The 27,691-nt window shown below is 39.9% G+C and overlaps 1 protein-coding gene across 2 annotated transcripts in view; it reads left to right on the forward strand.

Annotated features, from left to right (window-relative positions):
• GALNT9 (polypeptide N-acetylgalactosaminyltransferase 9) overlaps positions 1 to 27,691 on the forward strand; it is a 147,716-nt gene that overhangs the window by 14,897 nt on the left and 105,128 nt on the right. For both annotated transcript variants that reach the window (XM_069870769.1, XM_069870770.1), the window contains exon 2: positions 15,369 to 15,549. In XM_069870769.1, coding sequence (XP_069726870.1) covers positions 15,369 to 15,549 — 181 coding nt within the window. The remainder of the gene's footprint in view (positions 1 to 15,368; positions 15,550 to 27,691) is intronic.

Below are 27,691 nucleotides of genomic sequence, written 5' to 3' on the forward strand. Positions count from 1 at the left end.
CCTTCTATCCCTGTCTTCATTTTTCTCTTTCCTGTGTAATTTAACATCTCTTAATGAAGTCATAGTCGCAAGTACAAACCTGAGACACATTAGGGGACAAGAATATTCATTCTTTTATGGAATTTCTGCATAAAGTAAAGAAAAGCTTGAAGGAAAACTGAGCCTCTGTAAAACTTGATTTTCTTTTTCATTTCCTTGCTGGAAACCAGATAAGCAGTACTGCAGTCAGTGGCATTAACAAGGTAAATTGGAGAAGGCTAATCTACAATTTTGAAAACTCAGCTATTGTCTTCATTAATGATCTGAATTCTATATATATGTGATAGCTTTAAACATGCTCTGTAGGTGGATCAAAGCAGCATGTTGTTGCCAAATGCACTCCCACACACACATCTTTGTCAAACAAAGCCCACTTTGTCTTACAGTGAGTTTGTCAGGTCCTAGACTAGCTGTAGGTCATAGTCAATTCATAAAAATACCAACACACAATGAAGCCAATCTTGTTAATAATGAATTGGGGATTATAGCAGTGCTGATTTTTAAAGTGCCTGTAACAGTGGATCATAGCTTTTCCGCTCCTGGAAGTCTGAGTCAATTTATCTTTATATCAACAATAAACCAGAAAGGGCAGAAATCAAAGTAAGCAATGCTTTTATTACCACTTTTAAATAAAACATTGTGCCAATATTTTCCCCCTCACATTACATCTTTATTTTCTCAAATTTATTGACAATTGCTATTTATCCTCATTTTACCTTTCTTTTGCAAAACTGTCTTATCCTTTGATTTACTCCCTCTGGAGAATATAGAACCTAACACTTTTTATTTTTCCCTGATAAATGCCTGATTAATTGTATGTTATACGCTATCCATGCAACATTGTATCTTTCATTTCTAAATAGGCTTTCTTTTATGAATTTCAAGAGGGAACACTTCTCCCTTTAAAGACAAAACTAAATCCAGGCTCAATATTTCGTTAAACAATAGCAAGGCACTTCAAAACCGAGTATGATTCTCAGCACTGTGGACTTCTCCTTCTCCTCTGTGAACAGGAGAGAATTAGATCTTTAGTTGTGATGCATCATCTAATAGATTTGCTATAAATGTGGCTGCCAATTTGTCTCATCAATTAGAACTCCCTGAATAGTAACTTACTTCAACCACTGTAGCTTCAAAACTGTCATAAATTGTTGATTTGAAAGCATTTTGGTTCAGATGCTGGATGCTGGGCTGTATTTTTCTGTTTCAAATGTGTCCTGTGTTTAGTTTTGAACGGAATTGTCCTGCTGGTAGAAAATTAAATCATATGCGTGTTAAGAGGCTGTTGGAAGGAGGCACTGCAGCCTGGCATTGACAAGCAAGGCGCAGCTGTAGTGTGTGTTGACATGAGATATGAAAATAAAGGCAAGGAAGGCAAGAGGAGGAAAAGCAGAGATGCAAGTTCTATCTCAAACAAAATTTGCAAGCCAGACTCCCTGAGAGGTGTCAAAGATGTGCCTGAAAAAGCAGCACACAAACACGGTTCAAGAAAAATACACATTTCTACAAATGTAAAACAGACAGTCTTTCAGGAAAATGAGTATCTTTTGAAGCCAGCCAACAATATTTCTGTGCAACGGTGCAAAAGAAAAGTATGTCACCTTTAAAGAGCCTATAAGGGAGTATCACACTGAAAGGAAAAGGGAGGAAACAATGCGCTGTCTGGCTGTTGTCAAAACCAATATCCAAATTAACTTATTTTCAAATGTAAGCCCTTGACGAGATCTGATGGAAGTATTTCTGATGGAAATATTCTGATGGAAGAATTTGATCTGATGGAAGAGTTTCTTCACAATGAGAGTGGTGAGGCACTGGAACAGGTTGCCCAGGGAAGCTGTGGCTGCCCCATCCCTGGAGGTGTTCAAGGCCAGGTTGGACGGGCCTTGGGCAGCCTGATACAGTGGGACAAGTTGGGATGGCAGGGGAGTTGGAACTAGATGATCTTTAAGGTTCCTTCCAACCCAAACAATTCTATGATTCTATGATTCTATCTGAAATGTCACGTCTTCAGTGGCAGCTGATCTCTTCTACTATCTATTCCATACGCGAAATGCCTGGTGATAATATTGAGGGGCAGCAGTTAGAGAATCAACACTACTCTGACAAAGCTAGGAACATTTTCAGATCCTTTGATTCTCTCCTGGCCAGCAAAGATACCAGACAGTGACCACTGGAGCATGGAAAGGAGAGCAGCGGACATAGCCAGTAGGTCTGCAGGTGTTAATATTGTTTCTTTATTATAGTTGCATTGCCAGATATGGACATGGTGACTAATTTCACAGCTGTGGAAAATCCAGATCCTACTTTCAAGCAATTTTGAGCTAGTACAACTGGACTTAATGCTGTCATCCTCTGCTGTGCAAAATGGGCTCAACAACCAGGAGCTTTTCAGTCATACAAATGGCAAATGTTCTGTGTGACTCTGTTATTGGGAAAGTTGCCTGTGTGATTATGTTAGTTTAATTTAATAGCAGGCTGTTAAGATAAATGAGCAGAGAGGCATATGAAAGTCTGCAAATAACGTGGATTGCTAAATGATGCTGCGTGAGATGGGGCATGTGTGGGCCTTGCTGAGGGCTCACCAAATACCCTTGAGCAGGGAGAGAAGAGTCTTGCTTAGTCTTGGACACTATCCTTCAGACATGGAGCAGAGTCCCAGGGGCACGTGACTGAAACCTTTGGCAGGCTTGGCAATGTCAGATATGGCACAGCCTTTGGTTAGTTTAGACTTAAGTATCAGCACAATAGAATCTGGAGTGGTACAAGCCTGCACAAGCTGGTCTGAGAATAGGCCAGTCAGGATTTCTCATCTAGAATTGCATCAGGAATCAGAGAGGTATTTTTAACAGTTAGAGATGGTCAGCTCTGTAAGTGCAAGAATGTATCCAACGGCATCTTTTCATCTATGGGCTCTGTGCTGTCAGACCTTGGGTCAGAAGTCCCCATACCTCTGATTCACATAAGCAAAGTCCTTGTTTTTCAAAGGATCTTTTCCTCATTTGTGAAATGAAAACCCTTTAACTTGTCTTGGAGTAGCTTGTTCCTGAACCTAATTAAACATCCCCAAAGTTTTAGCTCTTGCAACTTGAAGCTTTTCAAGGAGAAGCCCTTTTCCCTTCCTCTAGAATAGTTCTTATCATTTTAATGATCACTTTCCCAGGAGTTCTCACCTCTGTTTCCCTAGAAAAATTAAAGAAAATCTAATATATTGACAGATGATCTATTTCATGTGAGTCAGTGACACTCTGACTGTGACAGTATGAGAGGATTCATTGCTGCAGGAGGGCATTGAATCCAATATTAGTGGCTGGGCTTTTAAGGGGCACTAGGCAGTTTTAAGCCCTATTTCTACCTGTCTGAGTTAAGATAATGAGGGGAGTCTGATATTATGCTTCAGGGCTTTAGTTACCTGCCTATGGGGTTCAGAAGGGAACTTTCCTTCCAGGGACGGTGTAGAGTTTAATTGGCCAAGTGCTTTATGATTTGTGTTTTGTTTCCTCTGAAGCCTCAGGTATTGGCTACTGCCAGAGGCCAGTTACCAAACTGATGACACTCAGAATTTGTGTCCTTTTAATATCAGTGGGCTGCCGGGCAGTTACACCAATGTTTCAGCTCCCTCTCTCCCAACTCCAGATTTATGCTATCACCAGAGGAAGAGTTTTCTGGCTTTCCTCCAAAGCCCTGAAGAGAAAAATCCATTTTATACGTTTCACCAGCACAAGCCACGAGTCAGTTGGGATTTTAAAACTTCTAGAAGAATCTTGGCATCTGTTATTTATTTAAAGAAAAACAACTGATCTTTCTCTGTGAATGATGTTTTTGATCATTGAAATAAAAATAATAATAATAAAAAAGAGACTCACACATATATAATTTGGAATTGTGTATATGGTGTAGGACCTTTTTATTATTGTTATTCAAAACTTAAGTTCAAAAATGTATCACATAGGTCTCTCTTGTTTAAAGATCTCTACTCTTTAGGAAATTGGTTTTGCTCATATCAAGCCTCTGACAAAACTCTGGCATCTCTCATTATCCATAGGCTTGCAATTAGTGTTCTACTTCAGAAATGGGGTTTTATCTTCATCTCCAGCGGTCTGTGCAGCTCCTGTTTCTTGGTCCTTCAGTCATCAATCTGTTTATCTCCTCCTGAATTATCTGTTGTAATTAGAATACATTTTCTCATCTCAAGGGGAAACCAGCTCCAAATGAGTATTCTATAAAAGCAATTACTTTTGATATTAGATATCTGTACATAAAAACACAGTATTTCTTCCAATTAAAAAGCACTAATGAATTCTGTGTATAGAGAGGGGGTAGCCTACACAATGTTACTGGTTTTTTGCTAGGCCAGTGAACAAAAAATTAGACCTATAAAAGGGCTGATGAAGCTAGCAGTGGCATGTGTGAAACACCTTTGAATAGTAGGTCAGGGAGAGAAAATATAAACTTAAATATAAATTCCTGCCCCCAAATGACTCTCCCATAGGAATCCTCTCCTTTTCATCTCCAGCAGCCATCTGTGGGTGCTTCTGGGGGCTCATTGGGATAGAATCTGTTTGATGGGGTAGGAAGGAAGATCCCCGAGCGGGCTATGAAACAACATGTTTTCTTGCTGTGATGACAAGGATGAGATCCACAGGCCACTGTTGCATTGCAATCTCTGCCTTTCTTACTGATCCATGTTGTCTTGCTGTCTTCTTCGGTGATTATCTTTCTGCATCTGTTTCTTGTCTTCAGTGTTGATAGCAAGCTCTTTAGGGTAGAAACTGTCTTTCTGGGCTCGTGTAGCATCTGCTGCTATGGCATCATGAATCTAGACTACAAGTTATGAAAACACTGAGAAAACAAGCTGTTATGGCCAAATGCTGTCCTAGTAGGGCTTACTATAAAGGGTTTAAGGGTTAATACATCAATATGGTAGGGACAGAGTGCGTAGAACAGTATAAGGGCCAGGTTTCAGCCAGGATGCTGATAACAGCCTGAGCATTTTTATGGCATTTCCCATCTAATGTACTTTGAGCACTTGACAGATATTCATAGGCTGTGCCTCAGAGGGCTCTCTGCAACCAGGAAATGTCCCCATTTTAAAAAAAGAAGGAGAAACACAGGGTAAAGCATGTAAGGCGTTGGATATTAGTCTTCTTGCCAGATAATTTGTTGTAATGTATGTCGTTTCCAAGGCTCCTGATTCTGAACTCTCTCTGCCTGACAAGCTTCTGTGGGCAGAAAAGGAATAGCCCTCCTACAGGCAGAGCTGCCAAATCGTTTCATCCCTTCACCAACATTTTGCAGTCTTCTCACAGATAAGTGTCTCACAGGATTGTCAGTCATCTGTGGATGAAGGCTGAGAAACACTATCTCAGGCTCCCACTTAAGCAGAGAGAAGGGTCTGGGAGATGAGGTCAAGGTAAAAAAAATGCTGCACCATCTATTTCCTAGAGCCAAAAAGTTGCACGCTAAGTGCTTCACTTTAGAAGTTATTGTACTTTTTTTCCTTTTCAAACCATCAGCCACAGGATACTGTTTGTCTTTTCCCTGCTATATCTGCAGAGATACTTGGGGCTGATACTGGATACTAGGAGACATAAATCTTTCAAGCAACGATGCAGCAAACTTGATTGCAACTATAAAAAATAGGACTGTATTTTGGATTTCAGATAAATGGAAGAGCTGGAGTAATTCAAATTGGATGGGGTTTTGTTTGTTGCTCTTCTCTTTACAGAGAGCTGGAGCCTGTGTCCCTGTGGAGTCTGATTTTGTGAATGCTTCTGTATGTAAAACTAAATCTCATCGCCATAAAGCGTTCCTTCTAGCTCAGGAAGTAAGCACCTTTGATTCGGGCAAAATTCAGATCAGTTCCCTGGGTAGCAAATCTTATATATTATTTAGGCTTACTGCAGGGTGGTGGCAGTGGAAACTGATTTGGGATATGGGAAGTTGAGATATGCAGAAATTAACGGCCAGGCTCTGTTTAACATTTAGATTGAATCATGAACCAGACACCACTGACTCCCCATGCTGTGTACTACTCTTTGCAAAGTTGATTCAAATAGTGTCAAATAATGAAATGGTTTCAAATAAGATTTTTTTTTTTTTTGATGTTGTTGATCCTTATGCATGCAATGGCAAAATATTTTTGCTTTTCCAGGTTTAATTTTGGTGCACTGAGCTGCTAATGCATTCAGCAAATTTATGCCTGTGAGACAAAACAATTTTTTTAATGTTCTCCAAGGCAATAATTGCAGCCACTCTTTAGCTATGCTCATTTCTTCATTAATCATAGTTTGAGCACAATTTATGAGATTCTTTGGCAAAAATGAAGCATGCATCATTGGAGAGGGGGGGAAAAGAAAGAACAGGCTGTGAAACTTGTTCAGCAGTTTGGTAGCCTGGGTGGTGCCAGAGGACAGAGAAGAGAGAAATACAGTTCTACATGTAAGGCCGTACGTTACTATCCCGCACCGTTAGCTCCTCCTAACATCACAGGGAATCACTGGACAGAAGATGCTTCAGCTCTTACCAGAGTAGGCCTGTATTAGAAACTGAGGGAGGCAGCTTTTTAGTTCCTAAATAATCACAACAGGACAAGAATTGAGACAGTCACTTGTTTTGATTTCTGGCTCCACAACTGTATCTTGTGCAATCCTGGGGCGTTCCTCAACCTTTCAGCAGATCATTGCTGCCTAAAGGTGGGTAGAACGGCTCCTTCCAGCCTCCAGGGATCCTGGGAGTCCAGTCTCACTGGTGTTTGGGAGGTACTGAGATATTTCAGTGCCAGCTGCAAAAGACCTTTAAGTACCATAACGTTCTGTACAGTGGGAGCTGCTTTGTACTCAGTAGCCTAATGAAAGTACATGTGAACCAATACAAGTTACCGTAAAACCAGTATCCCGGAGCACTTCAGTGGCTTAAGTAACCAAGGTGGAAGGGTTTTATTTATTTCTGAAAAAGAGATCTTTTTCTCAAGCTGAATCTCAAACCCAAAATCTGCTTCTTTTGGACTGTAGTAAAGAACTTCGGTGCTTTTTATCCAGAGATTTCAAAACATTTTGTAAAAGTTGGTGCCGTTTTATAGTCTCTGTATGTCCATTCTTTGTCAAACCATCTGGCTGGTGGGGATCATCAGCTTAGTTTGGAATTGTGACAAAGCTCATGGTACCTCTTCTCTCTGCTGTAGCAACTATGCCCCATGGGGACTTGCTTAGCCTCCCCAGGATGTCTCCTCTAGCACTCAGTCTGAGCAGCGTCCTGAACTGAGCAGCCAGTCAGAGTGGGCTCTGCTAGGTGGGTATGAGAGGTAAGGTACTTTTTATGCAATTGAGCCTCCCTCTGATGGAAAAATGAGATTTTTTAGAAAACTTGTTCCTCTTAGTTATTTTTAAAAATTCTCTAAAGCGGAGCTGTAAACAGCAAGACAGCTACTGAGCTGAGATCTTTTGCTTAGCGTTGAACAGCTCGCTCATATTGCTCTTTCTTCCTCCTCCTCCAACCAGCTGCTGTTCTTTTTCATCTGCTTGGCTCTAGCATGCACTGCTAATTCCTGAAGGCCAGTTTTTTCCTCCATGCCTACAGATATGCAAGGCAGTGAGGCAGTAACCTTCATCTGAAGTTTCTACTTGCAATAGAACAAGATTGCAAAATTAGCACAGTACAATAATTCACTTTAGCAGCATTAGAACTGAGTCATTAGATGCAACCAATTTGATATCAGCTCCCAAAAGAGTGGTTTTGTATAGGATTAGCTTAAAAAATGTTGTAAGCTGAGTCTTGTTTTAGCTATGTTACTGAACCTGTTCTTGAGTCTATGAACATTTTCTTTCAAAAGATGGCTCAAGACGTACTAAAAGTCAGCTTTATTGATCTATATGGAATTGCTGGTTTTCTTGAATTCTTTTTTCTTTCCTCAGTTAACCTAGGATCTAAGGATTTATATTCCCTTACAAGGTATGCAGGGATGTTTTCAGCTGAGAAATCAGAATCAGAAATGGAAACAAATGGTTTGCAGATAATTTCTACAATTCCTGTTCAAAAGAGAGAGAAGTGTTTCAGGGGTCACTGGTAAAACTGCTGGGTGACTATGCCAGCCTTTTTAGAAGGAAATGTTTTATTCCCTCCTTTTAGGGTGCTAGGAACCAGAATACTTTTGTGCAGTTACTTGAGAGTGCAGATGGTCTAAGTGCAGATAAAGCTTAGAAGTTTGGCTCTGGAGCCCTACAACAAGTCATCAAGGGCATTTCAGAGAAATTGCAGCAGTTTTGTCAATGCTTACCAGACTTGGTGACATTGGTGACTGAGATGGCCTCATGGTTGTGCCCAGCATCTCTGATACCCCCTCAGCAGACTTTTAACGAAAGAGGGATGAGGTGTGTGAGCAGAGCAACAGCTGCTGAAGGGGAGGTGGCCTTGCCAGAAGTGTCAGGATGACCAAGAAAAGGCTAAGAACAGATTTGTGGTACTGTGGATATGGGGGTATAATTATTCTCAATTGCTTTTTTTTATTTTGTATTGGCCAGAGGTTAATTATGTCTAAGAACCTCGGCTGAATTTGATTTACAGCTACCTATAATGGTGTTGCAAATTTTTAAAGAAGATAAGACACTAAAATAATCACAGATGTAGTTTGATCTTGGGTTTGCTATAGTTTCTCACATAAATATCTTCAGGAATTTTGCCATTTTGACAGGGATTATGGTGAAAAATAGAAGGTCTCTTTTCTTCCTAGAAAATTATGCATCTTGCAGAGTAATTAATCTGGTTAAGAAAGTAAGACTTGTTCATTCTGCTCTCCATTCTCCCAGCAGTTTCTTTCTTACACAGAAATCTCTGCAGTGTGAGCAATAAATTTGAGATGAGTGACAGACACTAATTATTTGTGACCTCATTGTCATCTGCGGTGTTGAACTGAGTACGACTGATCTCTGTGTAAGGGCTGTAGATCTTTTTAGTCTAAAAATTTAAAGAAAAGACAGCTTTAATAATAACACCTTGATGGACATTACCAGTGTTGTTCCCTCTCTCCCCTCTCTGCTCATCACCATTTCAGACCTGGCAGCATGATTTCAATCCTTTGCTCTGATACAAGCCACAGCCTTACACTGACAGCAATGCTGCTGTGCCCAGCCCACAACTGCTTGACAAGCCATGGACAAAAGGGTGAAATAGTTGCTAAGGCAGATCCCTAGGTAAGCAACTCAAATACAAGACGAGGATCTGGAATTCTGATGCAAGCTTTAGCAGAAGAAAGGAGAAAAGCTCTCTCATCACATCTACCTTGGTTAAAACTCAAATATATGCTGGAAGCTGAACCAAAACCTCTTCTCCATCTGTTGGAATGGGTCCAGAGAAGGCTACAAAGATGATCAGGGGGCTGGAGCACCTCCCATATGAGGACAAGCTGAGAGAGTTGGGGTTGTTCAGCCTGGAGAAGAGAAGGCTTCAAGGAGATCTTATAGTGACCTTCCAGTACCTGAAAGGGCTACAAGAAAGCTGGGAAGGGACTATTTACAAAGGACTAGGGGCAATGGGTATAAACTGGAGAGGGGCATATTTAGAGTAGACATAAGGAGGAATTTCTTCACAATGAGAATGGTGAGGCACTTGAACAGGTTGCCCACGGAAGCTGTAGCTGCCCCATCCCTAGAGGCGTTCAAGGTCATGTTGGATGGGGCTTTGAGCCCCCCGATCCAGTGGGAGGTGTCCCTGCCCATGGCAGGTGTGTTGGAACTGGATGATCTTTAAGGTCCCTTCCAACCCAAAATATTCTATGATTCTATGATCTGGGTTTTTTTAGGTTTTATGCAGCTCCCCATCACTTGTAGGACCTGAACACCCATCATATTAAATGAGCAGCAACTGCCTTTCTGCCAATTAGCAGTTTTCCCAGAAATGTGTCCCTTTTCCTGTTGTTCCAGTAGGTGAGACCCACAGGAATGAATTCTCCTACAGGCTATTCCTGGTTTTTCATTGCAGAGTACTCTACTCTTGAGTATTCTGTTCTTCTGTGCCCTCCCAGACATTGTTCCCATGTTTGGCATACTGACATGTCTCTGAGGAGAGAATTCTGCTCAATGACCCCAGACTGTAGGGAACCCCTTGCACGGGGCCCCAGAGGGTCTGCTGGAAGGTATGTCGTGTTCACCAGCAGCCTCTTCCTCAGACAAACCTGAGGCCATTGTCTCCTGCCTCCTGCCTCCCAATCCCATCTCTTAATGCCAACCTGTTTTTACGATGCTGCTGCTGAACTGGCACTCTCTTTCTGGTTTTCTTTTTCACAAAAGACTGCCAGTGCAGATAACTGAGGATCTGGGGTTTAGCGAGTTATGATCTTGACTTAGGTAGCCGTCGGGCAAAGCACTCTGAGGAGACATTTGCTGAAGCAACAGGCTATGCAAAAGTTATCTTATGTGAGACACAGTTAGATTGTGTCTAGCTACCTAACCAAGCATTGAAGAACATTGTCTGTAATTGCTGAAGTTAACACACACACAAACATATATTTAAATTATACTACATTCATCATTCCCAAGTACTACTATAGACACTTTCATGCTTTTCTTGCACAAAGAAGCAATGTGATATCATTTGTTTAATTGCTGCTGCATACTGGTCAATGTCACTGCATTGCTAAAATAATTGTCAGTCAGACAATTTGCGTAATGAATAGGGAAACAGCCTTACCACAGTATGTTCTGAGAGAAAGTCAGATATATGATGACTCTTTCATAGAACAAGATCAGATTATCAGCATGAGGAGCTTGAATAATAGATTTAAGAATAAGGTATATGAAATAGTTGCCATTATGCAAGGTTTGGAAGGGTATCTAACTAATTATCTCATAAGAAAAATAGCAAACAAATTCCTTGACGCTTCTCGTGGGTTGAAAATTCTATTCTGCTGTTACTTGTGCCATGAAGATGTAAATATTTTGTTCTTTAAACTGCAAGATCATATAGTATAAAGAATAAGGTTTTTAAATGCTGGAATTAAATGGTTGCTTAAAGTCGAATGAGCACAACACATCTTGGAGTGCCTTTCATCAAAGCAGGTCAGTTGACTTTAATGAAGTCATCTTCAGTTTGCTGAACCCAGCCCAGATGATTCCAAATGATCAGCAAATAAATTTCTACATTGCAGTTTTTCAAGGGCATAGGCTTTGTGAAGTGTCTGGTTTTCTTGATTCTTTAACTTCTAAAGTGCTTTATTTGGTTCCCTTTTAATAAGGCCTGCCTGTGCTTTTTTGAGGGAACTGTTGACTTTTCTCTGAAATTGAGCCCCCCTTTAAGATGCTGGATATCAGGCAAGTAAAGCAGAGGCAAGCAGCATAGCTGTTTGCTATTACTGTCTTTTATGTCTAAGACTGTATCATGCAGGAGGATTAGGCTGCTGTGGTTTTCCTTTTGGGAGGGGAGGGATTTAGATTCTCAGACATGTAATTTCTGTAATTACTTGAGCAAGGGCTAGTTGTCAGGCCAGGGATGGCAATATTAAGCCATTCTGTTCTAATTTTTCCGGAGGAAGTAACATTAAATACTGAAGCTAGTCAAAGTGCCAAATAGCCTCTCATCCTAAATTGAATCAAAAGGGACAAATGTTAAAGTTTCCTTCAAAGTTAAGTTCCCTAAAATATTTTCAGAAGTATTTGATGTGTATTGAAGTGCTTCACTTAGTATGGTAAAAGAATTTCTACTGTTTGAAATTACTAACTGCAGCACAACTTTTGAGGAGTTTTAGTCATATTTCAACAGAAACTATAGCTGTCTCATTCTCCAGTATTCTTACAGAAAGTTGTTTCATTAGAGAACTAAAATAGTCCTTCTTAAATACCACAAATAGCATGATATCACATTTTTTTGCTTATAGCTTCCATCTTTGCATGACCCAGTTGGAGGCATGATTATATCAATTCCTCCCTTGTGTTAGTTTCTCACCATCCCTGCAGAATGCAAAACTATGATACCAGTTGCAGATTGATCACCAGTGCTAACCCAGTTGCTTTATGAGGATTGCTGCAAGTGAAAATGAAAGGTTCTCAGGCAGTTCTGAACCAGTTTTAGTGGAAGAAAGATTCATGAGGTAGATTTCTTCAAAGAAATGTGAGCAATAGAGAAGGTTGGTTTGTGATTTATGAAGTAAATTTGTTCGGTTTTTAGGGATGAGAATATTGTTTTTTTCAAGAAATCACATTGGACTAATGATAGTTATTCAGAGTTGGAACACTCGGTATGTTTGCACGTTAGTAAAAAACTATAGGAATCATAATATTTGTAATAATTAAGACAGAACCAGTCGAGAATGGCAACTGGTGCTATAAGTCCTACTGAGACTCAGTACACTTGGTCATATCTCTTAGTAAGCAGCAGTTCAACATAGTGTTATGGTTTGGATTTGTCTCTAAGTGAATCGCTACCACTGTAAGTCGGCAGGAAATTTTGACTCACAAGCCAGCTCCTGTTGGGTGGAAGTTTAGACATCAGAGACACAGCTCTATTTTTCCATTTACCTGCAAATGTAGCTGGGCAGAGGTTCATGTGACCAGCATAAGATCACTAGAAAGACTCTTATCCCCTCTATTTCTGCACAGTGGAGGAACATGGCTGAGACAAGCACATAAAAACATTCTAAATGCTTCCACACATACGTGAAGACAATTCCATGAATTCACAAATAATTTGAGACATGAAATGTCAAATGAAAACTATTATAGGTTGGAACAATTATAATACTCTTTGGAAACATTTAGCTTACTTTTTTGCAGTTGTGGCATAAGGTCCAAATTCTCTAGCATTAATGGCTTGAGCTGGTAACTCCTTGTGATTTTCTTTTTTTTAGTGGTAGGTGAGGAGAAGGAATAGGCACATCTGCTGCCCTGCTGGGCATCAGCTCAGTCCAGATGAACTGATATCTTCATTCTCCTTGTACATTTTGAGGCAGGACAAGAGCACTTTCCTATTTGTCTTCCAGGTTAGCTACATGCCTTACTAGAGGAAAATGTGTTTGGGAGAGAAAGACATCATAGGTGGCCAGGGAGGAAGAGCAGTCATCGAACAGCAGGAGGGCTGTGTTTTACATCACTGAATATTGAAGGATAAGTCATCAAAGATGGTCCAAGATCCTAGTTTGGTAGTGTGACTGAGCACGAGAGATATCTACTGATAACGTGTTCCCTTGCCTTGAGCATGTCTTTCTTTTTTCCTAGCATTTTGTTTTACTTACAGCTTTAAATAAGTTAATTATTGATTAAGCATCAGTATCAATTGTAATAGCTCAGTGCTTTGGTGTTTTCTTCCTGTGTACCAGTAAATTAATACCCTAGAAAAAGGTGCTGTTTTGAAGTTTCATCTTTCTACTTTCCCCTCATGTATGTGTGGCCTATGGGTTTTCTGCCCGTGCCTCTATTCAGTCTCCCTTGCTAGTAAGATCTGGAGCTCACCTCCCTCACACACCTTTAACGAGACCATGGCTGCAGGAGGATCTTGTTTTCCTTTCTTTTCAACTGGGCTTGAATGCTTGGAGCTGCCTGAATTTTTCAAAAGCTTGGCCATGCCAAGAATGTTTTTCTGTAGGGTGTCATTTCTTCCTTCTTCTGCCCTCTCTCCTGCTAAAACTCATAATTCACTCTTAGATGGCTGAGCGTTTTAGTGTGTGATGATGAAGAACATGAAGAAGACGTCAAAGGCACAAGGTCTGTCCTGAATTAGGATCACTGATTGCAGTATGAAGTGTGTAGTTTTGTAGGCAAAAATCAGTACCAAAATTCCAGAGTACTGTAAGTACTCAGTCCTTTTCTTTTCAGGTAGACTATTTGTAGTGTTGCACATTTTCTCATAAACACTTACAGGAGGAAATGCTAACTTTACTCTTTCAGACCTCTAACAAACCACTGTCTTTCTGTTCTGTCCTGCAATTAAACAGAGATAATGATGGAGCTCTAACAAGTCAGGACTGTGTTAGCATTGAGGTGCAAGAGAAATTCCTTATGAGGGACTAAGCAGTCCTAGACCTTATTATGACTTGGAGAAGGCAGCCCCAGCTTTGTACTGCCTTGCATGTCTGTTGCTAGCAAATGTTGACATTTTCTTTTTGTCTTTCTCTTTAATTGTTTAGTTGAAATAATGACATTTTTGTCTTGAAAAATCCTTAATCTGAAACATGTTGAGCAGGTCAAACTCTAATTGTTTTGCTCTGCATTATAAATGATTTGGAGGATATCTGCACATTTCTGTATGTCATCCCCAAGAATATTATAAACAACTTTTTCACTTATAATGACTTGTTGACAGTGAACCTTTGGAAAGGAAAGCTTTGACGTTAAACACAGGATATTTGAGGAGCTTATTTATGACAATTAGATGCTAAGTGAAATGCCTGTTGCCATGGAGGATGCTCTTGGTGATGTGATCATATGGGTATTTTTTAAGTTGGTTTAATTTTGTTTTACATGTCTTTTTTAATTGATCAGTAATATACCAGTGAATGATACCTATAAATGCATTGTTGACTGGCTAATATCTCAGGTCTAACCAAATGGAGCTAATAATTTTAGCTCGTTTGTCCAAACTTCCTGATCCTATCAGATGTATAGAGATGAGTATTTTACATAGTATACATATTTAATTCATCAAAGATCTGAAGAACAGAGGAAATCTGGAACAATTCCCAGGTGAGTAATGATGTCACGCTGGGTAAGGTATGCAGTTGAGTCCAAATAACCAATGAATTGACTCACACAGTGAAATTAGATTTACCCTATATTTCCCACCCAGCAGCAGCTGGTGACCAGTTACACAGCTGTATGTTCCCAGCATGGGAACCAAACCTGAGTCTTTCAAGAGTTGCAGGTGATCTTAGAGCCACAGAGCAGCTGCCTCTGCCCCAGAACTGACATTAAAATGGAGCTAAACTAGGAGATCTACCTGTGGTAGATATTCAACATACCTCCCTTAAAATGAATGGAGCTATAATGGGCTGGTTTCCTGTTCTTATGAGGAAAATTTATCTTAACGATAATTAGGAATTTTGGAAAGTTTGGAAACATGAATAATATTTCCAGGGATATATACAGGAAAAAGGAGAAATCATGAAAGATGCTAGTATATTCTTTATTGTTTACTCATTAATAATTATGCATTGATACTGCAAGATGTGTCAATATGGACTCTGGTTTGAAAAGCTGAGTATAATTTCCACAGAGCCATGAGGGTTTCAGAGCTGAATTTCATGGGAATTTAGATCTTGTTTATCTATAAACATTCCATGGTCACGGAAGAAGTTAATTCCACTTCCTTTATATTAACAATTTGACCTTTTTTTTGTCTTTTTCATTCAGGTCTGGCAAAGCCCATGGGATTAGTTGAAGGTCCAGGAGGCTTGGGCCAGGGGGGAATGGCTGCTACCCTGAGAGATGATAGTCATGAATCAGAAACTAAGTATGAAGAATATGGTTATAATGCCCAACTCAGTGACAGGATATCACTGGACAGATCCATCCCTGACTACAGACCGAAAAAGTAAGTTGAGTTCCACATTATAAATAAGTGTAAGTGGTTGATGGTTCTGTTGACCCACCATGGTGTTCTTCTCTTCAAATCCTTTCCTGGTTATAGTATGACAGCAGTTAGTCATACACAGACCCCTATATATAGTGAAAATTAAAAAGGCTGACCACCATCTCAAGCATGGAGTATCATTTTAAATCATAGCTAATTCAAAAACTGCATCAGAACTCTGGGTTTAGTTCATTTAGAAAAAGCCAGGTAGTGCCCATCGTCAGAGATGGAAGCCTTACTCTGTGCTTTTTATAGGCCTGTGCAGTGGAAGATGAGGCAGTGACAACAGACACTTTGTTAACATTGGTCACTTAAGAAAAGAAAAACCACATCAAATCAACTGCCTTTTCTTTAATTGCATTTGATGGTCTTAGAATTGTTTAGTCGGGGTTTACAATGTGCTGAAACGTGGACTAAGTATAATCCATTGGGGTCCTATAATTGCAATAAGATTTGTTTTGTCATTGGAATGTGTGTTTATTTTTATTTTAGTGTTATAGTCTTCACGTGCCTGTACTATGTTTGACATTACAATTATGTGTTTAGTATTCGTACTGATTTATTATATTTTGTATTAAATGGCTTTCAAATTTTTCATATTTATGGAGTTATGTATCTTCCAGATGAGACATCCACACTGTCATCCTACGAATGACAATCAGTAATGTCTTAATGCAGAGGAGATCAGCAGCAATGCCTAGTTAGTCTCAGGAGACAGAATTGAAAAGAATACTTAATTAATTTCTAATACTAATCTTCTGTTTTAAAAGACCCACTGGGGCTTCTAGGCAGAACTGAAAGTTAAATAAAAAAGTATCTTATTAAGTGACTAGAAAAGTTTAGCCAAGCAAAACAGCTGCGCTCTGTGAGTAGATTGCAATTGAATTAGGATTTTAGGCAGTTCATGCTGCCAAAACCAAAATCTAGCAAAACCAAACTTCAGCTTAACTACAGATTTCATTAGCTGTGTTACATGCTGATCTAATCTCAGAAGTACTCACTCAGCATTTATTTTCTCAGACACTTGCTATACTAAAGGAGGCCTAGATGAAAGAAGTGGTGAAGAGAAAAAATATCTGCTGCTTTGGTATCACATTTGATGCAAGTATACTGACTTGTCCAATCACCTCATCTCTTTTTCTCTCTTGATGTATCATAAAAATCCATCATGGAATTATTCTGGGGAGAAAGTAATCTTTAATTATGCAAATTTTTGAGTTGTGCATCAGATCTGGTCCAAAGACCCTTAGAATCAGCGTGAAGTTTTTCAAATGAAAGTCATTGAGGTTTTGACCTGGCCAGGTGAATAATAAATGAGAGTGCTCTACTAGGGAATACGGAAGCAAAGGTTGCAGAGCTTGAATCTAGCTAAGCAGCTGTCAGAAGCATGAGAGCATTTGCAATGCAGTGATGTTTCACTTTAGATTATACTCTTGCACAGTTTTACCAAGAAGATTTGATGAGTCATTTAGATAAGCTTCGTGATGTGCTCCTGGGAATCTCATAAAGCCACGCTGCACTATTAACTGTCTGAGTTACTGGGAGAACTGCCTGCCTTGTGGTGTTTTGACACTTTTGAGGTGGTTCTAGTTATGCCTAGATGCTGGAATTGAAACACTTGTCCCTAGATAAAAGTCACAGGGAAACCCTTCAGACTGAATTTGCTCTGAAAAATAAGCACAACTTTGGAGAAGGTAGAAGCTTATTATATGGAGAGTTTTATACACTCATATCAAAGGACCTTTGGCTGCCATTAGGTTGCCATTTTCTGTTATAAATGTCTGCTGTCCTCATGAGCAGCATTTTTTATCTCTGACCACTTCAAATGCGCAGCTACTCATATACATCTTTCTTGGGAGCTCTCACTGTAACACCAAGAGGCAGTTTTCACTCCAAACCCTGTCAGCCTCCTCTTATCAACCATGTAGTACAACATCTCCTTGCCTAACAGGTGATAGTTGTGTATTATAGCCATAGGGCAAAACTGCGATTGACTTTCTATTTGATTTAGGTGCCCTGCTCTAATTACATACTGGAGAGAACTAAACCTCCAGATCTTTAAAACAGGCTTTGGAAAAAACACTCTTGTTTTATCCAACTTTATATACTGACTTGACCAACGGTCTCATCTCTCCGTTTTTCTATAACAGCTCTCATCACTGAGCCCTTCTCAGTCTGCTTGTCATTTATATTTGCATCATTCCCAGAACTTTCCATTTTTAAAAAGGAAGGACTTTTGATTTTTAAATTGAGAAGCAAGATAGAATTAATGCCCAAGGCCATGTACAAAGTCCATCGCCAGTCTATGAATAAAAGAAGTCTCTTCATTCACATTCCCAAAGTAACAAACAATGTTTTCTCCTCATTCTGGCTTCCATATAAAATGTTCAGATCTACATATTTGCACACAACAGTAGTTATTAAAGACAATTTATACTCAAGTAAGCATTGTATAGAGTCAAGTTATTAAAATAAACACAATTTCTCTATGCAAGTGTAGTACTCATAATATTCAAGGCTTGGACTTCTTTTAAAAGAATTTGATCAGGAATACTATCTTTTAGTTCATTTTATCTTTGACCTTCCCCCTTACTGTTGTCCAGTATCTTATACTGGTGGATTAAGCCTTTTGTTCTACCTGCTAGCATAGCTGCAGTAAACAATCAGCAGTTTAATTGCTTTTCAGGAGGTGTTTTCACCCTCACACAGCAAGTTAAAAAGTATGTTACACTAAAGAGGTGTACAGTTGTACCATGAAATCTCCTACAGTGGAGTAGGAGATTACTCCTACTTACCCTTTGTCTGCAATAAAGCCCACAATGCTGGGTGGACAGTCCTTTTCTCAAGATCCTTTTGCCATATGCTTGCATTGTGCTCTGGTTTTCTACCTGTTGCTGTCAGTGCAGATATTCATTTTAAATCAGAAGCATCTTCTTTATGAGAGGAACAGCTAAGTCAGTACAGGAGACAACAGCAGATTTTGTGCTTGTGTTTGTGTGCCAAACCAAAGCAATGACAATAAATAGCTTGCTTGCAATTACAATTCACACAATAATTTCAAAACTATGGTTTGGTCCTAACACAGTGTAATAAATACATCTCAGCTTTTTCTTCTCTGATATTGTACCTCCCACAGCTTGAATGCTTTCCCTGTCTCTATGCAGCAAGCAGATAACCCTGGGGAAACAGTTAAAAACATACTGTGAATTGATATTTCTGGCTATGTTTAGTTTCAAGAGACATATAATATAGAGAAGTTGCCGCTCTCTTTTATTGAAAAATGAAAAGCCTCTCCAACAGTTTGTAAGTTTATTCAGTTTGACCTTGAACACTATTTTCATTTCTTGTTGGATTTCACCTGAAACAAATGGCTTGATTTTAAAGTTGGAATGATGATCCTTCTTGAACCTATTATGTAACTCCTCATAGTGACTTTTTGCCTTTAAGCAGCTGAGTACAGTGCAGCAGAGTTGTCTGAGGAGATGCAAGGACCAAGTAGTGGGAATGGAACATGTTTGAGTTCAGTGTCAAGTAGAATATTCAGGATTTATTATGGTTGATTTATGTGTATTTAGAAATATTCAACTAATCCTCCTAGTGTTGGAATGAGCTGAGATTTTACTTCACATACTCAATAAAAAATAGTCAAGATCTTTATTTTTTTTCTTTTAAAATACAGGCCAATAACTCTAAAATAGTGGTCTCATTAGTACTGACTATTACTAACTGTCTAAATTCTAAACTAATTTTTTTAGTATATATGAAATCTATATTAAAGGCAAAAGAAGTTTGCAGGATTATTTTGGTTGCAAGGGAATTCATAATTCTTGTGATAGAAGTATGTTCATCTCGTGTCATTCAGTCACACATCAAGCTCTAAAAACTCTTCTCAAGTTAAGGCTGAGACAGAAGGAGAAGGGTCAAGGAAAGTCGCACAGGTCTCTGCATGTCCCAGCTGAGGTCCATCTTTGCTCACTGCTACGCTCAAGCTTTTCAAGGGTTAAACCCCTGTGGGAAATACGTTGCAGATAGCTCAGGATGTCCTGATCTCTCTTCCCAGCAATAAAATATTAGCAGGACTTTCTAGCCCTCACTAATGTACCCCATTTCCTCTGTGCAGTGGAAGAAACCCCTGCATAGTTGTTTGTCTTCAAGTGGTTTAATTTGTTAGAGGTAGTGAGAGTAGAGAAAGAGCGGGTTTAGCTGGAATACGCTGTATTGCTACAACAGGTGTCAAGAACAGCAGCAGCCATCCTCCTGCCCTTCTGGGAGTGTAACAGCCTTCACTGCTGCCAGCTGTACCACAAAATGTAAGTCTGTGCTCCAGTAACAAGGGATCATTCTCAGTCCTTCCCAGTCACGCATGAAGACAGAGGTGCTGCAGCCCTAGATGACAGTCGACTTTACCAAACATGAAGAATGCAGAAAAAGTCAAAACCTGAGGGAAATTCATCGAAGGGTCAGGGGAAGGGCTCCCAAACTTACAAAAGCTGCTTGTATTACAGTATGGCTTCCTGGAAAATTGGGAAGTGTCAACTAACCAGATCCTTTCAAAAGTAAGCATTGTCCCTTAGGATAACATCAATTCCCCTGCTCTTCATGGTGCACAGGCAGGATCACAAGGGATTGGAATAAACAGGTTGAACACCTGTAAATCTGGCATTTTCTAACTTTATGTCACTTGACTTTGCAACTTAAATAACTTCTGGGGTTCTTTACATGCAGGACACATCCACACATACGTACATATGCACTTGTTTAAACCACTCTCTGTGATGCATTATGTATACTTTTGAGAAAAGTTAATATGATCCCGGAACTTCCATAGTGCCTAAATTTGCTTTTAGAAGAAATTGTCGACCCTTTGTGAGGATCTTTAACTGATATTTTCTGTGCAACTGGATGCTGAGTGCGTTGTGGCAGTTTAGCAGTAACAATAATACTAATATATGGATTCTCTGCTGGCTCTATCAGCCAAAGAAGATATTTCTTTGTGTTATGGTCATGAATGTTTGTATTGAGAAAACTGAGCCCTAAAGAACAAGCTTATTAATGCTGAGGCAAGTCAAGTCTTTAGCCATAAAGAGCAGAGGAATCTAGGTCTCAAGGAAATTACTTTCATTTATTCAGTTCTTTTACAGAGGTGAACAATTTCTTTACTTGCTATAGACATTTCGCAACAGCAAAGGAATTGCATCTCTAGGGCTCTGAAGTGTAATTAATGGTTCGCTCCACTCTATACCTAAGGAAAAGCTTTTTTAATTACTTATCAAACAGGGTTCTGGAATTGATCAAATAGCGCTATCGAGGGGGCAGACTTGGTAAATAGACCTCTGATTTGTTCATTCAAGGGTTTAATAACAGTAGCTAGAAAACAGCCTTTCTGTCCTTCAGTGGTCAGTGAGCTTTTGAGAATGCAGAGAGCTCACCTTTAATTTTGACCCTTTCTTTTGGTGCTGGAGCTCACTGTGACATGTGTGCCACCAGACAGCAGCTCTCTGAAGCCGAATCATGCGTTTGCCAGTTCCCTGTGGTGAGAGGGAGCTCAGTGAGCGGGTACAACGGCACCTGCCTGAGGCTGTCTGATAGGCTGCTCCTCTGCCCGTCTGTGCTGGATGTCCCTGCAGGAGCAGGGCAAGAAGGCAGATGGCTTTCAAAGAGCATTAGCTTCTGGATCAGTGGATTGGAGAGAGCTAGACCTGGTTTTATTTTATTTTCTCCACCTCTGCAGCTTGCTCTGCCTCATGACCCACTTTTCACATGCTCTGGGGACACTGGGTGTTCTTTGCACCACTTTTCTAAGTGGCACAAGAATCTCCAAATTAAAACAGGCCCTTAAGATTCTTCCCAGGTTAACCAGAGTCTGATGTAATGGGCCCTTTTGCAAGGAGTGTTTGAACTGGAACAGATTCATCGCAGTTCAAGAACTGGGATTTCTGGTGAGCAGAAAAAAGCAAGTGAAAAACAAAACCCCACCTAAAAATATTTTATATCAGGCTGAACATCTTCTGTGAGGTCACTATTCTAAAAAAAGTCAGTTAGACCTACGAAATGTTTAGTGTTTTATGTCAAATCTAGTTCTAAAATAATTAATTTTCTGTCACTTGATTCTACTAATACTTTCAGATTTTTGTAGGGCACAAGGAAGTGAAACATTTGTTGCACTTAAGCTTTTTGTTTTCACAGCTGACAGTGTTTCACAATGTACATGCACAATATTTTTATTTCAATTGGGCTTATTTATTTTAATAGAGAAATTTTTGACTTTTTGCACCCTCTCTCAGCAAATGTGAAAACTCATGCTAAAATTTCGAAAGACCTGTTGTGGCCACTCTGATTGCAAATAGGATGTAAGTTGGAGCAGAGAGAAGGAAAAAGCAGAGATAGAAATGGAGCAGACAGAAGTATCTCTGGGGCACAGATTGGGATTGTTTGTTGGAGGGAAATTGAGTAAGAGATGAAACTAACTGATATTTCAGTTGGATTCCACATCAATGTCCAGATGTGGATTTTGAGCAGGACAAGGGGGACGTGTATGTACATGTGCTCTGGGACTTTGTATATATCTCACCCAACTTTGCCAGGTTGCACAGGCTGGAGGTTTTCCTTGGGCTCTGAATCCCATACAGGTAGCACAAGGCAACTCTCACACATACTATCTGTGTGCAGAATTGGCAAAACAGCTTCATAGAGATGCACCCAAGTCTGAGCTGACTTTCTGTCTTGCCCAGGATCAAAAGGAACAGGTGTGGACTAAGTCCCTGTGTGGCTTCTGTGGAGAGCTGGGCTCTGACCAGCTACTGCACAGTGCTCTGTGTTGTAATTCTGACTCGGCTCATTTCAGACATCAGTTGACAGCCTAACTTTGCTCATATTGCTGCCTCTGGGCCAGTTGTGTTTATTTGTGTATCCTTGTGTATGCCAAAGGCTTATCACTGCAGTTTGGGACACGTTTCCTGTTTTGGCTGTAATGGGCTCAGATGGGAACTGTGTAAAGCCCACAAAGGATGGAAAAATCGTCTGCTTCTTTGGCTGGGAAAGGAAACTCCCTATGAATCACAGGTACTGCCAGCCAGCCTCTGGCTTTATACTCAGTGCTCTTTATTTTTACTATACTTTGTATTTGTCACTGAGATCTCTAATTATGACTTGACCCTGTTTATGAAGGTACTGTAGGTCTCCTCCCAAAGTCTGCTGGAGCTCTGCTCGCTTTGCATGAATAATGATATATTAATTGGGATGTGGGCTCAAACCTTTGTCTCCAAAACCCCAGATCACCATTAGATCTTTGAACATTTATTTAGTTGTACAATGTGAAATTGCTCCAGTGAGAGGGCTGAAGAACAGATTAACACTGTCACCATGTTTCCCAATAGTAACAAAAAATAATTGAGGAACTTTCCAGTCACTTTTTGAAGCCATTATTGTGATGGTTCTTGGACTGGTTTTGCTTGATCGACGAGAGTAGAATATGACCATGAGACTGCCCAAGTTGCATTACGCTAATACTCTGCTTTTTGCTCTGTTGCGCATAGGGGCTGGTGACCCCACCGGGTTTGGGTATATGAACCAAAGTGTTTTGCCAGACATGGCTCCTAAGCAAAGACTCCCCCAAGCCAGACTCCATGCTGTCTCCAAAACAGCAGTGCTAGACATATTGCAACATCTCACAGTTATTCCTGATATTCAATAGAAGTTTTCTCTGGCTTTTCCCATTAGATATGTTATCGATTCCCTTTTGTTTAGTGCTAGACTTTCCAATTAAATAGTGACTTTAATTATACCACAAAACATTTAACATAGATCTTGATTATTAACAGTGTCCCATGGGATAATAAAAGGAGGAGCAGCAAGGCTAAATTAAACAGAAACATAAAAATGAACCACCTTTTCCAAAACCCCACCTTATGTTCAAATGCTGTAATTTTCCTCTCGTTGTATTTTTGCACTGTCTTTATGTATATTAATTGCTGAAGACAAGTTCTGCATGAGTGTCAGCACTAATAAATGTAGATTTAGTGAAGGCTGAATTTGATTAGCTAGGGAGCATGAAAAAAAAAACCCGATTGCAATGTTGTGTTTAAATGCAGTAAGACTGGAAGCCATTCCCTGCAGTTTGTCTGCACCAGAACGTACTCTGGATACATGAATAGTTTACCTAATATGGGTTGCATAACATTGACTGAAACTTAGACCTCAAATTAAAGGTGATCAACTCGGCTGACTTCATAATCAATGAAGAAGCAGCAGCCATGGTAGCATTACTTAAGGTCTGTATAATGTCCTCTGAAGGTCTCTCCCTCAGTAACCTAGGGCAGCCAGCATAAATAGGGTTTCAGGTGAATCCAATCCAAAATGCTAAATGTTTCAAGCCATACAGAAGCAAGAATTTCTGTATTAGCAACACGTGTTGAAGAATGACCTGCCAGCGTGGGCAGCCTGGGTAAGGTCCCTACTCAACAGCTGCAGAAGCAAAACTGTGGATACAGCACAGTTCTCAGCTGGGAGGAAAAGCAAAAAGCTGGTTTGCATCCCTCAGTTTTTCTTAAAATTCATAAGACTAAATGTGTCTCATGTGACTTGTAAATTTACAGATGTCTTAAATACGATGACATTTTTTAGAAAAAGCCTTCATTTGAGACTGTAGAAATTTTCTGAAGTTGAAAAGAGAAACACAATATTTTCATAGCAGGAGTATTTTCTCCTTAAGCAGTGCAGTGGTGGGGGACAGCCTCCAACTTGTGTATGCTATTCTTTCACAGGTAAACGTATATCTGTATTGTGGAAGCACTACAGAGATCCAGCCATGGCTTGCAGCTGTCTGCAGCTGTGTGTTGGCATTTTAAAGTTTCTTTCATTTCACTCCCCTGGGCCCATGGCTCATTGTTGCCCGCTATCACTTCCAGGGAGAAAAGGGTATTCCTGTAAATTTCTGAACTGTCATGTTATGTTACTCTCCATGACATAACATTACAGGATAAAAAGAAGTAACAGAACAAGTCAAGCAATGAATTCAGGGTGGTATTTCTTTTCCTTTTATGTTTCCTTACATGTGTATCTGTTAGGTTCTACCCGATATCCTTCTTACAGCTTTGAAGGAATTCTTCTAATGTTTTGAGATGTTCTTCCCCTTTTCTTTCTTAAAACGTGCATGCAAATTTAGTTCTCCTGACAATGTGAGATATGTTTTATCTCCAAATGCTTCCCTGGTGTAACTTCAAATTTAGCAGGTTTTGGTTCCTATTTTATTTGGATAGATTTCATAGTAAAAAGAAGTCGAGGTTTCAGGTCAAATAACATCAAGGAGGGATTTGTTGTTGTTGTTTGTGTCTTTGTGACAAAAACATGAACAGGCCAAAATGTCAGACAGTTTACTCTTCTGTCTGAAATAAAACTGAATTGTGAACTCCAAGTTGATGCAGTGTTTCACTTTAATAGTATTAGTTCTTGCTTGTTTTGCCCATGTCTCCTGTTTTGAGTGAATTTAGTTCTAATAAAAGTGAGAGACTCTTAAAACCAGCCAGAGCAAGAAGTACCCGACAGCAGCAGATGAGCAAATATAAGCTCCCTGGTCTTGGTTAGCTTGATTTAGATGCTTTCCAAAGTTTTATTTCTCTGAAACAGCACCTGTCAGCTAAGTTGTTTAACAGTTTTGCCATGTTAGAATATGGGGCCTCTATTTTCTTCTGACTCTAGCTTTCTGAAAAAAATCTTGCCTTTTCTTGTAGTGCTTCTAAGCTTTCTGCTGTTGTCTCAAAATCAAACCATAATCAAACCAGATCACCTCACCGGACACAACTTGAAAGGATCTCCAGGCACAATTGCTTCACATGCAGTTTGTGCACTCCTTCCCCTAAATTTCTAACTCACCAACTGGCTGTCTGAATAAGAAATCATTATGCATGTGCTATTTTGGCCACAAGAAATCCTGTAGCAGCTGAATGTTCCCACCTGGAGACTTTGTTTGAAATGCAATGCAAGCCCTGAGGAGCAGGAGCTCCAGACTTGTACCTTGATGTGTCCTTGGTAAAGTCAGCACTGGACTGATCATTGTTGTCTATGGCTGTCCAGTTATGTTTAAATAAACCTTGTGAAGCAGGCATCATGCAGCATGTGTAACTAAGCCTAAGAACTCCAAGTTGTTGAAAACCCCACTCTCTGCATGTAGCAGAAGGAGATCAGGGTGTAAAACATGGTGTAAAATCAGATTCATTATCTCTGTGGTTCTTGAGGATTCTGTGCATTGAGAGGAATAGCCTTGTGAGCACAGGGGAAGCTCAAATTGGAAATTTCATTTTTCACACAAAACTTGTGATGGAGCTTTTAACTCACTGGAGTTTTGTAAAGGCACGGTCACTGGGAAAGCACAAGACATGCTTTGTGCTTCTAGTATTATTTTTTTTTCATCCTGTCTGCAAATAAATGCTCTGTCCTAGAAAGACGATTAGCCTAAGTCTGTAATTAATGACTAGTTGAGGCAAAGTTACTCTTTGCAAAGAAATTTAGCATGGGCTTCAATTTAAGTTAAGAAGTCAAGAATCCTCTGTAAGTTATTGTGGACACTTCTAGTGTACAGATTAGCATTTATATGAAAATAACTCTTAGAAAATACTCTGGATCAGTGTTTCTTATCTCCCCTCCCCAGAAAGAAAGCTGGAAGGCCCTTGCTCAGCATTTATAGTAGCAACAGAAGAGGATGCAACAATATTCTCTGTTTTCTGTAGAGAATTATAATGTAGTTGATACATTGTGCAGGGATCACTTAAGCAATGGCAAGAAGCCATTCAGTGGAGGAGAAGAGCAGAGCTGGCTACCCAGCACAAAGACACACATCTCCTTATATGTCTAAATTCAACAGAGAAAATGAGGGTGGTTGTCATGCAAACATCAAGAAATCCAAATCACCTTGGTCTAAGAAGTGTAACTACAATTTGTGGTGGTATGGCAGGATTTATTAGTGAGGCATTAGACAACTTTAAGTTATGGGAGATTTAGTCTCAAATTGTGTATTGCTTATGCACAAAGTTCCCTGTTTCTCAGCTTCTAAAAATGAAGCCCTCTGGAGTTGCATTTTACCTGTGTGAGATGCCTTCAGGTTGTCAAACAGTTCCTTAATTAGTTTATTTTCTTCTTTGTGCCAAGGGATGAGTATATTATTTATTTTACCCCAGATTTTTGTTAGTCTGAGTTTATGTATTTTGTTCTCAGAATGACCTAGCACTGGGCTACCCTTGAAAGTAGTATGGAACACACCTCTCTGGCACAGACAGTAGTTCAGACTTGACTAATGGTAGAATATTAATAGCAGCCATAATAATTAAATCAGTGCACTGAAATACCCTTGGGTGCTGTTGCTAAGTTAGACCGTACCCCTAAAATTCCAGAGGAAAGGCATAAATTTTATTTATTTCCTTCCAGAAAGTGGACAGTTGTCTCTCTTAGCAACTGGAGTAAGCTTTCATCTCCTCTGTGGATGTTTCATTAGGACACAGTTCTCCCAGAGGGTCATGGTGCAGTTTACATTAAATTCAACATAAAAATGACATTGAAGCTTTGGTCCTGTGTTTTCTGCACTGCCTGAAAACAAATACATGACCTATAGCTAGTTCATTGGCTTGGTGCCTTGGTGTTATTAACCCTCATGTACCCAAGAGGCAAGGAATTTGTGATCTGTTTGCTCATCGAGGAGCACTCAACACCTTTGCCTGACAGACCTGGGAATCTGTGGAAGCAATGAGGGGCAAGTTTCTCTAAGTACGGGTCTGAGCAAATAGTCTGGATGAAACAGGTTGAATGTGTCTGTCTATAGATGACAGATGAAGAAGGGCATCACTGTGAGCACAGCTTCAGTCTGCTGAGCAGATAGTTAATGGGAATAATCTGTTCCCCCAGTGCAGAGCACTCGCTTCCAGGTTTCTTTCTAATAGCAAATTAATTTCAATCTGCAAGCACTGAGCATGTGACTTCAAAATGTCTGTGATCTATGGATAAGTAGGAAAAAATACCAGATAGCACAGAGTGAAAAAGGGAACCAGTTCTCAGCAGGCAGATTTGGCCAGGGTCGGTGCATGAATTTTGAAATACTATAATGGCCACAGTTTCT

This window comes from Phaenicophaeus curvirostris, chromosome 17 (genome assembly GCF_032191515.1).
Source record: "Phaenicophaeus curvirostris isolate KB17595 chromosome 17, BPBGC_Pcur_1.0, whole genome shotgun sequence".
Lineage (NCBI taxonomy): Eukaryota > Metazoa > Chordata > Aves > Cuculiformes > Cuculidae > Phaenicophaeus > Phaenicophaeus curvirostris.